This window comes from Sus scrofa, chromosome 3 (genome assembly GCF_054392235.1).
Source record: "Sus scrofa isolate SSC_HxYL_T2T_F1_AM1 chromosome 3, Sscrofa_HxYL_maternal_Yorkshire_Landrace_v2.0, whole genome shotgun sequence".
In the NCBI taxonomy this organism is placed as follows: domain Eukaryota; kingdom Metazoa; phylum Chordata; class Mammalia; order Artiodactyla; family Suidae; genus Sus; species Sus scrofa.
In genome coordinates, this window is record NC_139385.1 from 40462604 (window position 1) to 40475704 (window position 13101).

The window sequence follows — 13101 nt, forward strand, 5'->3', positions numbered from 1 at the left end:
CTGCACAGCAGGAATTGACAGAAAAATGTAAATCAACCATAATAATAAAAAAAAAAACTTTAAAAAAGAAGAGAGAAAGTGTTCAAACAAAAACTTGCATACAAATAAATACAGCAACGCTATTTACAATAGCCTGAAGTGGAAATAATCCAAATCTACCAACTGATGGACAGATAAACAAACGACGGTACATCCACACAATGAAATACTATTCAGTCATAAAAAGGGATGAAATACTGATAGATGCCACAACATGGTTGAATCCTGAAAACAGAAGACCATATACTGTTCAGTTACACCTACATGATATATCAAGAGCGGGCAAACCCATTGAGTCCAGAAGCAGATAGGTGGTTTCCAGGGACAGACGTGGGGTGAATGGGGAGTGTATACTCTATGGGTACTGGGTCTCTTTTTGGGATGACAGAAAAATTCTGGAACGAGACAGTGGGGATGGCTGCACAAGATTGTGAACATGCTCAAAGCTACTAAACTGTACACATTAAAATGGTTGAGATGGAAAACGTTGTTGTGTTGCATGTATTTTATAACAGTAAGAAAGTGGAGTTCCCGTCGTGGTGCAGTGGAAACGGATCTGACTAGGAACCATGAGGTTGCGGGTTCCATCCCTGGCCTTGCTCAGTGGGTTAAGGATCCGGCGTTGCCGTGAGCTGTGGTGTAGGTCGAAGAGGTGACTTGCATCTGGTGTTACTGTGGCTGTAGCTGTAGCTGGTAGGCTGGTAGCTGTGGCTCCAATTAGACTCCTAGCCTGGGAACCTCCATATGCCAAGGGTACGGCCTTAAAAAAAGAAGAAGAAAGTAACTACCACAGTGGGGGGTCCCTTGGGGTGAAGGGGAGGGGTTCACTCCTGGTCCCTGGTCCGTGGCCTTACATTGGCAGCTGTTATTACTTGTTTCACTTAGGTACGACCTGGCTGTGAGAGGGTGGCCAGAGCTCCTTCATTCACTCAGTAACGTATCTGTTCAATCACCCATTCTGTCGACAAATACGCACTTAGCACCTGCTCTGTGCCAGCTGCTGAGCCCGGGGATTTGAGGTCCCGCCCCATGGAGCTTCCATTCTGGCATTGGGAGACAGCCCATAAAGAAAGGCGAAGGTATAAACAAGGGAGCTAATTTCTGACAATAAGCACTTTGAGAGAAATGGCAAAAACAATCAAGTTCCCAGGGTAGGAGCAGGTACATCAGCCATGATGGCCAGAGGGTCGCCTGGAAGGCTGGGATGCTTAAACTGAGGCCTGAATGCTCGGAGGAAGCCTAGATGGGATTTTCTTGTGCTGGTTCCCAGGCATCTGTCCCCTGCCCTGGGCTCCCAGACGACCTGGGGCTGCCTCTAGCTTCTCTTAGCTGAGGGACAGGTGAAATGGGGACGGTGATGGTAGGTGTGCACACGCAGCAGAAGCGGCTGCTGCATCTGTCACGTCTCAGACACATCACGACTATATTCTGCTGTCCTTGTGACGACCAGGCCCTTCAGAGTTGCCAGCCCTAAGGAGACATGACAGTGCAGTTGCCCTGGTAGCTCAGGACACACAGAAACGTCAGGGGGACTGTGTCATCCCCAAGTGCCAGCCCCGTGCCCTGCACGGCTTCCTTGAGGCAGAAAACACACAAAGCAGCCCCTGGCAACAAACACACATTCTGCTCAAAATGTCAGCAGTGCTGAGGCTGAGAAACCCTGTCTGGACATTGATGTGGTTCCGACAACAGGGAAGGAACTTAATGCATCTGAGGTCCCGTCCTCCTGGCTGGAGACGCCCTCACATTCACCCCATTTCTTCTTGCTGATGTACACAAGGGCCTGTCAGGGTTCAGATGGTGGGGTGTGCTCCCTCTTTTATCTCCACTGCTGGAGAAAAGAGCTAAGCATTTAGGTCTCTCCTGAGATATTTGAGGACAGTACTTGATATGCAGCAGGTGCTCTATTTTTTTAAGTTTTTATTATTTATTGATTTGCTTTTTGTCTTTTTAGGGCTGCACCACAGCATATGGAGGTTCCCAGGCTAAGGATCCAATTGGGGCTGTAGTCGCCGGCCTACATACACTACATACACTACATATACAACGCCAGATCCAAGCCGCATCTGCAATCTACACCACAGCTTGCAACAACGCTGTATCCTTAACCCATGGAGCAAGGCCAGGGATTGAACCTGCGTCCTCATGGATGCTAGTCAGATCCGTTTCCGTTGAGCCATGATGGGAACTTTTTTTTTTTTTTTTAATGGCCACACCTGTGGCAGAAGGAAGTTCCTGGATCAGGGGTTGAGTCCAAGTCACAGTTGTGACCTACATGGTAGCTGGGGAATGCTGGACCCTTTTACCCACTGCACTCGGCCAGGGATTGAACCTGTGCCTCCTCGGCAACCTGAGCTGCTGCAGTCGGATTCTGAACCCCTGCACCACAGTGGGAACTCTGCAGGTGCTCTATAAATACTTGGCCTTCAAGCTCCCTGGTGGCCTAGAGGGAACTTCCACATGCTGTGGGCACAGCTAAAAAAAACGAAAACCTTGGCCCTGACAACTCCCGGCTGAAACTTCACAGGGGAGGAGAAAACCCCAACTGAGACCACACCTCCCGCGACCAGCGGATCCGAGATTCTTTCTCCCCCTTCATCCTCTCCTCTCCTCTCCTCCCCAGAAGCTCCACCCTCAACCCCTGGGTTATGGAGATCCTGGCTCTCGGGTCCTGGCTGTGGCAGTTGAGCCCCCCAGCATCAGATCCACAGTGAAATGGGGGGGTGGTTACAGTGTCTGATGCCTGCACGACTAGGGTCTGGCAAGTGCTCAGCTGGGGAAACCAAGCGGGGAGGGGGACATTCCCCACCATAGCAGCTGTCATCAGGAACAGCGCTAAGTCATCATGTCACAGAGCGGCCTCCTCCAGACACAGATCCTGGAACAAGGGCTTGAGTGTTTACCTGGGACGTGACCCCCAGGAGACCCTGGTCACCACTGCCCTGGGGAACACGGAGCTAGCCTGGGACGCTCCCCTCAGAGTCATCCCCCGCTCCCGGACCCCAAGGGGCAATGGCGTTGCCCACTGGGGGTGGCAACTCCTCCCTCTGGCTTGTCTCTTCAGGGTTGAGCCGGCTGAGGGGGGCCGCTGAGAGCCCTCAGGCTGACTCAATACCATCATTAGAAGGCGAGTGAGCACAAAGAGAAGGAGGAAATGCTGGGCAGCAGCAGAAACGACGGGAATGTACAGCGATTCTCATGTACCTCCTGCCTCTGCACACACGTGACCTGCCCCCGCATCGACACCCTGCACAGAGTGGTATGCACGTTACCGTCGATGAACCTGCGTTAATACATCATGATCGCCCCAAGTCCACCGTGTCCAGCAGGGTCCACTCCTGGTGTTCTCCATGCTGTGCGTTTGGACAAATGCATAAGGACACGTGTCCAACGTCATGGGATCACCCAGAGTGTTTTCATGGCCCTAAAACCCTCTGTGTTCCACCTGTTCAGCCCTACCTCCCCCGTAACCCCTGGCAACCACCAATCTTTCCCGTCTCCATAGTTGTGCCGTTTGCAGAACATCACATTGTTGGAATCACATAGTCGGTAGTCTTTTCAGACAGGCTTCTTTCACTGAGTAATACACACGGAGGTTTCTCCCATGTCTTTTTATGGCTTGATAGTTTATTATCAGCAATGGATGAATATTGCATTGTCTGGAGGTACCAGAGTTTGTTTATCCATTCATCTTTGGAAGGTCGTCTTGGTTGCTTCCAAGTTTTGGCAGTTATGAACGAAGCTGCTCTAAGTGTGTGTGTGCAGGTTTTGGGGTGCATACAAGTTTCCATCTCCTCTGGGGAAATACCAAGGAGCTGGACTGTATCGCAAGAGTATGTTTAGTTTTGTACGAAACTGCCAAACTATCTCCTAAAGCGGCTATCCCTTGATGGACACTCACGAGCAATGGATGAGAGTTCCTGCGTGCTCCACATTCAGTATTTGGTGTTATCAGTGTTCCAGATTTTAAAAAAAATTTTTCCTCCTTCTCCTCCTCCTCCGTCACCATCATCATATCACCATCACCAACTTGGATCACTGCGAAGGTTTGAAATGCTACTCCACCAGGCTCTCCTCGTCTGCTCACCTCCTTCCTAGCCCTTATCAACTTCGCTAATTCGGTCATCCCATCATGAATTCACTAGCTGATGCAAGTCCTCATGTATTCATCTGTTGACACACTCACAACCACCTACTATGTGTCAGGCACCAGGGTGCCTATTCCAGGGTCTCCTCTGGCCAGGGAGGCCCTTGGGGACAGGCCCTGGGCCCGACGCATCATCCTATGAAGCGTCCAAGACCAGAGAGGGCTTGGTAAGCGTCTAAGGGAATGGAAACAAATTAGAGCAAAGAGTCTCCTTTTTATTTATTTTTCTTCCTGAAACAGAACAGGCCGTAAAGACCCAGGCTTTCTGGGAAGTGGAGGCTCACTTAATCACAGGAAGGGTCTTTGTTAAAACGAAGCTGGGGGGTCCCTGGGAGCTTTGGGACATGAAGTGCACGCAAATGCACATCCTCCTGCTGTATTCAGAGGCAGCGGTGGGAGAAGCCTTGCCTGGAAGTTACCAGACTGCATGCTGGCCCCTGGAAGCCGCTCCTCTGCTGGATTCACCAGGGTTCCAGTCCCAGGTCAGACGTGACTCCCCAGCTGTGTGACTTTGAGCTCGTCTCGGGCTCTCTCTGGGCCTCAGCTTTCTCAGTGAGGATGGTGGTTTGTCCCCGCTGGTTGCTGAGGATGGAATGGAGTAGCCTGTGCACAGAGCTTGGGAAATCAATGCCTGGTCCCATCCGACTATGAGGCCACTGCACCAAAGCTACTCAGCCTCTGCTCTCCTCTGTAACCCCAGGCAGGTGAGAGTCCTACCCCGCATGGTCCTGTGTGTCACCAAGGACCTGCCGTCTGCCACACTGTGTCCCGAGCCGGGTGCCCACGACTCCAGGCTGTCTCAGGCCGCCCTCAGGTCTGTGACACAGCACGGTAAGCTGCGCTGGGGGGGGGCGTGTTGAACAGATGTGACCTTTGGGACCTGGAGTCCTTAGAGATCATGGTGGCAACCACTCACTGGGTACCCACCAAGCCCTGCAGCTCTTAGGCCCCAGGACCCCTCCTCCTCTCTGACCCACCATTTCTTTGTGCAGAAAAAGAGGTGACCCCAACGGGAAGGAGGTCAGAAGGCTGAGTCTCTCCCTGATTTCCCAGGGCCCTACCTTGACTCAGGTACTGGGCTCGTCCCAGGGACCCAGCATCCTCAACATTAAGGACCCCAGAGTCACGTGATCACACATGATCCCCTGAGACAGGTCCTGTGAAAGAGCTTTATACATGCAGCATCCGTACAAGCCTAAGGAACGACTATTAGTCTAGTGCAGGGGTGCCCACCTGGCCACATCTGTGGATGGTTTGGGTTGTTAAGACCAGGGGAGGAGGGGCCGCTCCTGGCACCTCGTGGGTGGAGGCCAGAGAGGCTGCTAAACATTAACAGTGCACAGGGCAGCCCCTGACAAAGAATTATTTGGCCCTGAATGTCAATGGCGCTGAGGCTGAGAAACTCGGCTCTAGTGTAATTGCTCTAGTTCCACAAGGCTGACCCTGGGTAAGTTTTAACCTCTCTGGGTCTCAGTTGCTTCATCTGAAAAATGGGGGTAAGAATAACAGTACTTTCCCCATAGGCTTGTGGGGAGGCTCAAAGAGAAATACATACATATATACATAAAAAGCCCCGGACCCAGCTGAAAAGCAGGAGGAGAGGCGGGCGCCATCCCCGTTTCTGGATTTTAGTCCCGACTCTTCCTGCAGACGCTGCCCTCCCCAGGAGCATCCAGGTGCGCGTTGTCGTGGAAACCTTTCAGGGACTGAAAGATCGCGACTGATTTATTTTTCTCCCCCTAATAACCCATCCTGTCAGTCAAATAACACTTAGGCGAAGAGATGAGGCAAGTGAGACTGCTTTACCATCATTAACCACTGAGCAAGGCGGCTGCTTTCCATCCCCCAATGAGACGGCAGTGAGTAAAATGCAGCAGCGCACAATTAATGACCGTGGTGACGACGGGCATGGTGGTGATGCTGGTGGTGATCTGATGACAGGGTGGCACGGAAGGTGGCAAAGACGATGACCACCAGCTCCTGCCCCTCTGTCCTGAACTAGGTCATGTGCTGTGTGCTCTCCGTGTGTTTTCTTTCTTTTTGCTTTTTAGGGTTGCACCCACGGCATATGGATGTTCCCAGGCTAGGAGCTGAATCAGAGCTGTAGCCACTGGCCTACACCACAGCTCACAGCCCCCAACACCGGATTCTTAACCCACTGAGCAGGGCCAGGGATCAAACCCGCATCCTCATGGATCCTAGTTGGGTTCATTATCGCTGAGCCACAACAGGAACTCCCTTTGTGCATTTTCAAGTACAACCTTTTTATAGACACAAGTGCTGAGGCTCAGAGAAGTGAATGATGGGGCTGGCTTGAGCCCAGTGCAGATGCCAGGCTCCAACCACCAAGCCTGACTGCCTTTCGGAAGCCTCCAGCGGAAGAGGGTGTGAGGAGAAGGTGGAGTCCCCTTTCCCCCTGGCCCCAGCATCCAAACCCTCAGCTCCAGGCTCTCTTCTTGGCAAGATGGAAGCTGGAAACACCACGACTGTGCCTGGACCTCATCATGACCTTAACTTGGTCCAGACACTCCTGCCCCCAAGAAATGCTCCTGTATGACTCCAGTGTCCACTGTTTCCTGAAGCCTAAAGCAGAATCATGTCTCAGTCCTGGCACGTCAAACCCTTGGGCAAGCCCAGCACAAGGGCACAGCGTACTCTCAGATCCACAGGGCCCCTGCGTGCCAAGTTTGATCAGCCCGCACCCCTGGGCAAGGGGTAACTGTAAGGATGCTGGCTGCAGCCATGTAGACCTGGATTCAGACCTACACAGATCACCCTCAGACAGCCTCCGTGTGCTCTTCCAGCCTCAGCCCAGTCACCTCTGAAATGGGTTCAGGGTTGGTGTGCTGACTAACACAAGGAGAGGCAAGTGTTATAAAACGTGGGTTAGATCTGAATCACGGTGTGGGACTCGCTGGGTGCTGGCCGCTTTCGGAACGAATGTGCCATTGGCTAATGTGGAGCAGGGTGGGAGGAAGAGTCCCCCGTCACTCGTGCGGTCCACTTTGGAGCGGCTGCCGGTGGCCAAGGGGACAGATGACTATGTGCTGGATTCCTCGCCTAAGGGCGGGCAGTCGATTCTTGAGGCTGGGGCGCCACCTCGCGGCGAGAGTCGGCCGGGGAGCCCGCAGGCGGCGAGGGGACGAGCGCCCGCCGCTCAAGCTCGGGATCCCGGGGGACGAGAAAAGGACCTCCAGGCTCTGAGCACTAGCTTCGCCCCCGTCATCACCCGGACTTCTCACTCCGCTGCCCAGACGGCTCCTCGGTCTTCAGGACCCGCTCCCATTTCCTCCCAGCCCCGAGACGGCTTTATTTTTCTTCGTCACACTTATCAACGCCGTCGAAGTTATCATTCTCAAGCTGTTAAAACGTGATTGTCTTCAAGTTGATAGCAGCACGCGGCGGGACCTTGTTTCATTCACTCAGGAGGGACTACGCACGATGAGCTGGTTCAAAAGGGGATGCGAGGAGCTGGGATTTTTAGAGTAAGCTGGGAAAACTGGTGAGATAAAATGGTTGTATATAGACAGAAATCTGGTTAATGTCCTACAGAAGCACTGTACCTCTTCTGAGAGAGCTTGAGATAGAGGCATCCAGTTAAGCCAAGCCCAGACTCCTGACCATAGAGGATAAACGTCCGAGTTTAAGCCTCTGAGTTTTGGGGTATTTTGTTGTGCAGGGAATGGATAACTAGTACAATCTCTCAGCCCTCTCAGAGGGCCTCACGTAAGCAGAGCTCTCCAGCCACAGGAGCTCTGAGTCATTCCCTCTGTGGAGGGTGGGTTTATGCCTGCCTTCTGTTTGCTGCTCCCATAAAGTTGGATTTTTTTTTTTTTTTTTTTTGTCTTGTCTTTTCAGTCACCCGAGGCATATGGAATTTCCCAGGCTAGGGGAATTTCCCAGGCTAGGGGTCTTATCGGAGCTACAGCTGCCCGCCTCCACCACAGCCACAGCCACGCCAGATCTGAGCCACCTCTGCGACCTACACCACAGCTCACAGCAACACCGGATCCTTAACCCACTGAGTGAGGCCAGGGATCGGACCTGCAATGTCATGGCTCCGAGCCGGATTCGTTTCCGCTGCGCCACGATGGGAACTCCATAAAGTTGGATTTTAATCATTACAATTTTGCTGCTTAAAATTGTCAAGCCAATTCAAGACCCATTTCCACCAGGCACCTATCAATCAATCGAGTTTGGTTTTTCCACTGATTTGTCCACCGCACCTCACTTAGTTTTACGTCCCCTGGGTTGGACCACTGCTGGTGGCCTTGTTTCCCCTCCGACCCTTCTGCTCTGGCTCTTTGCAATCAGCCCATGGATATTCTGCTGTCAGCACAGAAATCACACTCAATGGATGCCAGCGCGGTCTGGAGGAGAGAGCCGGTGCTGGGACAGAAATCAGGGCTGCCCCCGAAAGTCCAGGGCACCTTCGTCACCTAAGTCCATGGGTCTCTTTTTGGTCTGACTCTGCCCTTTGTGGTTTTAACAGAGGACTAAAATGCACCAAACCATCAGGCTGATTTCTTGGTCTGTTGGTGGAGCGACCCTAACCCACTTACTTGTTCCTGGATTTCAAAACCACCAGCTGGCTGGCCCAGTGTTGCTGGGCAGAATCACTAACCAGTGCTAGATAGCTAGTCCTGGCGGATGTCCGCTCCGGGGGCAGGGTACTGACCCGCGAGTGAGGGACAGTAGTCTGGGAGGTCTCCCTGGTTCTAGTCGGGACCAGAGTTGAACCCCTGACTTCCTCCACCATCCACGTTGTCAGCCCGTAGTGCTGGCTGAGTGGCCGAGGTGGGTTCAACCTTGCAGTCACACTCCAGACCCAATATCAGTCATGGAGCTTTCCAGAAAGCTGCGGGGCAGGGAACACACCACGCACAGTGCCCTCATCCCAGTGGGGGACCAGCGTCCAGGCACATGGCTTCTTTGTCCAGGATGCTGCTGCAGCTGGGAACCCAGATGCCAGAGTGTCACCTGGACGAAGGGACACAGCAGGCTAGGGTCTCCTACCCGGACACTTCATCTCAGAGTGATGGAGGCCCAGGGTCAGCCCCATGCGTGAGTGTCACTGCAGACGGTGACACAACATCCCACTTCTAGCTCCACCCTGTATGACACCTGGACTCCAAGATCCATTTCCCAGGCGGCGGTCTTCTCTACCAGAGTTGTGAAGGTGACTTGCCTATTCTTTTTTTAAATTTATTTTTTATTTTTTTTTGCTCTTTGGGGCCATATGTGTGGCACATGGAGGTTCCCACGCTAGGGGTCGAATTGGAGCTGCAGCTGCCGGCCTACGCCACAGCCACAGCGACACCAGAGCCGAGCCGCATCTTTGACCTACACCACAGCTCACGGCAACGCCGGATCCTTAACCCACTGAGCGAGGCCAGGGATTGAATCTGCATCCTCATGGATACCAGTCGGGCTCGTTACCGCTGAGCCACGAGGGGAACTCGACTTGCCACCTGGGTCCTGCAAAGCAAGCTTTGAATAAAACATGGAACCTGGAATTTAAGGCAGGCCTGTTCAATGTGACTCTTCAAATTCACTCCCTGCCCAGCTCTTCTGGCAGGATAGGTAATGTGCAGGATCTGCTTTATTTACCCAGCTAGGTAGAGACAGGTCTCCATGATTCCTCTGGCAGGTGACTATGACAATCAGACCTGATAAATCACGCAGGCCATGGTGTACAAACCAAAAATGTCCCCAAACCAAGAAACTCTCCCTTAGGACCACACTTTCACTCTACAGCACCCGCTCCCTGCCCCCAGTGCATCCTACTTGGATTATCTAATGCCACCTCCACAGGAAGAGGGAGTCTTACATTTACACATGAGGAAGCTGAGGCTCAGAGAGCTCAGGTGGCTCATCCAAGGTCATCTGGCTGGTCTGAGCAGGAGCCAGGACTGAACCCTGCTCTGCCCCACCCGAGTTGGTGCCCTTAATTAACCAGAGGTGACACGTCACAGCCTTGCTCTTCACGGACCAGCATCCCCCGGGCGCCTGTTCAGCTGCAGGGCTGAGCCTCACCCAAGATTGAGTTAGAATCTGTGCCTGGCAAAACCCTCACTGATGTGCGTGCACAGCATGTGAGAGGTGCCGGGGCCTTGGCATCACCATTTGTTGGTTTTACCAAATCTTTCCTGGGCAGGCTTGAACCACCAAGTCCCCTCCCTGGACCATATATTCTCTGAAAAGGTTCGAATATGTTTAAAAAAAAAAATTGAGTCCAATAGCCTGGGTTAATTTAGCAGAACACCTCCACGGTGTGTGATTCTGAAATATCGCTGCCAAACAAGCATTTACACAGGCTCAAGCAAAGCCATAAGACATCATGGTAAGGGTGCATTTTGATGCTGAGAAGTGATCATCTGATGATACCTGGAATTACAGTGAATCAAGATTAATTCAAGGCTCCTCTTAGAGGACGCTTTCAGGCTGAGTGGTGTGGACATAAAAGAACCTGCCCAGGTGGAAGGCGTGACACTTCTTTCTTTTGTTGCTAATTAAAAAGCACATGGACGTTCTCAGGCTAGGGGTTTAATGTGAACTGTAGCCACTGGCCCACACCACAACCACAGAAACGGCAGATTGGAGCTGCGTCTGTGACCTACACCACAGCTCACAGCAACGTCGGATCCTTAACCCACTGAGTGAGGCCAGGGATTGGCCCTGCATCCTCATGGATGCTACTCAGATTCGTTTCCGCTGAACCTCATGGATGCTACTCAGATTCGTTTCCACTGAACCACGATGGGGACTTCCCTGAAACACCATTCTAAGCAACAGTTCCTACGAACGGTTCATGCCACAGTATGGGTTTGTTTAAGGGCCTACTCTGGGCCAGGGGCCCATGCCGGGAATATATTGATCTTCACGACAAATGAGGTCCCTGACCTCATACAGATTTTTCTTCTTTGGAGCCTTAGTTTTCTCAACCATGAAATGGGTATAACCAGGCCACTGACTTCCTAGAGTTGTGGAGAAAATGAAATGAGTCAGGACCTGCAAAAGCTCAGCTGTCAGAATAAGTCAGTGTCTGGGGAGTGTGACGGGCTGGGAACTGGGCCTGGGCTTGGGGAGAAGGGGCATAAGCAGGGGCAGCTGAGCTGGGGCTGGAGGGGCAGCCGAGAAGCACTGCGCGGGGCCCTGGAGGAGGGCGGGCAGGAACAGCAACAGGGGAAAGGGGGCTGCAGGGAGGGGAGGCAGGAGAGGAGGGAAGACGGTGGGAGGGCCCAGAGCGGCCAGGTCAAAAGGTCGGAGCCAGCCAGACAGACACGGGCACGTGGGATCTGCGGCTGGGAGGCAGAGGAGGGGAGGAAGAGAAACGCCCACGAGGCAGTTGGCCGTGTGGACCCTGCGCCAGGCCACCCGCAGGACCCAAAGCAGCAGCTCTTAAGTCCCTACAAAAGCACACCCGACTCTGGTTATAAAGGGTTAAAACAGAAAACCAAGGCCACCACAGGTGGGTTCAGTCACTCCAGCCTCTTCTTCTTAGGGGCCCCAAGAGCGGGACAGGGCCGGGCACAGGGCGCCTTGAAAGCAAGCAGGCTTCCCTGCCCCCTTCTGCATGGCGCTTGTGTGGCCTCTGTGGAGACGGCATTAGACTCAGTGGGAAGCGCTACACACCACGGGCGCAGCCCGGGACTTCTGCCACCAAGGGCAGCGGGTGGCTAAGGCAGTCACCTCCGGGCTAGGCTGCTGACTGAGCAGCTCTCAGACGCCCTGGAGCAGGGGGTCCCACCAAAGGGACTCCCAGCCCAGAGGGGCAGAGCAGGAATGCCCTCTGCCGGATGTTGGGAGAGAGTGACAGACTCCAGAATACTACCGGTTCGCCCTATTATTAAAAAGATAAAAATCTCAAGCACATGACTTTGTGAGCTTTCGATTTTATTAGAAACATCCAAGAACAGTCAAAAAGCCATACTTGCAGATGCGACGGGTCCCGTTACCGGTTCCACAAAGACCTTCCAGAGCTCCTGCAGCAAACAAAGGTTCCCCAGACGCACAAATGAGACCTCACGGCTTCATAAAGGGACGCCATCAGCAAGAGAAGTGCCACACGTGAAAAAACGGCCGTGCACAAACTACTGAGCGCAGGGAGCTTCCTCTGCCCCTGCTGTGTTGCTCTGGGTGCTTCTGCGGAGGAGCGGCTTGACACTGGGTCCCCACACTGAACCGAGAGGCATCGGGCTGCCAGGCAGTGACAGGGCCCTGAGGACGCAGCAAGTGGAAGCCCTTCCCGTTGTGGGGTCCTTAGCTCTACTGCTGCATTTCAGGAGCTGATTTCTGGCCACGTGATGCTGCCCGTAAGGCAGGTGGAGAAGGTACAAAACCACGCCCCCTTCTTCGTGGCAACCCGGCGTTCTCACCAGCAGGAGGAGCCTGGGAAGCCGCCCAGAGGCGGCCTGCCACACGGGAACCACACACCCCAACGCAGCCGCGCTTGCTGGTGGAACCAAGCAGGGCGGACAGGCCCTTCGTCAGTCCTCAGGCCCTGTCTCCACAGACCCAGGAGAAGGGCGGCCACGGACAAGAGGCCAAGAGAATGAAAGACCTTCCACTTCTAGGAATCTGGATCCTGGGGATTTTCAAGGGTACCTTTTGACTTTTCAAATTCCCACAAATGCTGCTTTTAAGACTGTGATAGGAAGTGGCGGCTGTAGGATCGGGCCCAGCCCTGTTTCCTGACTGGGACTCACCCTGTCTCGGCCCTGAGACAGCAGGTGAGCTGGGCTGGCAGCAGGGTGGCAAGCGCCATTAGGATGATGGCTCCAGGGCCGTGTGGTGGAATCCCACCTGCCCCGGTCACTTGGGCCGTCGGCCAGGCCACCCCCAGTGAAGACCTGCCCACCAGCACTGGGGCTCCTGTATCAAGATCTCTGGCCCAACGCAGAGCCCCCACTGCC

At 53.5% G+C, this 13101-nt stretch overlaps 1 protein-coding gene across 3 annotated transcripts in view; it reads right to left on the bottom strand.

The window, feature by feature from the left end:
- Positions 1-13101, bottom strand: part of METTL22 (methyltransferase 22, Kin17 lysine) — an 88200-nt gene that overhangs the window by 56595 nt on the left and 18504 nt on the right. For 2 of the 3 annotated variants that reach the window (XM_085017632.1, XM_003124617.7), the window contains one exon: positions 12066-12171. The exons of the other annotated variant lie outside the window; for it this stretch is intronic. In XM_085017632.1, coding sequence (XP_084873758.1) covers positions 12106-12171 — 66 coding nt within the window. In that variant the 3' untranslated portion in view covers positions 12066-12105. Of the gene's footprint in view, positions 1-12065; positions 12172-13101 lie in introns of those variants that run through there. 3 annotated transcript variants of the gene reach the window in all.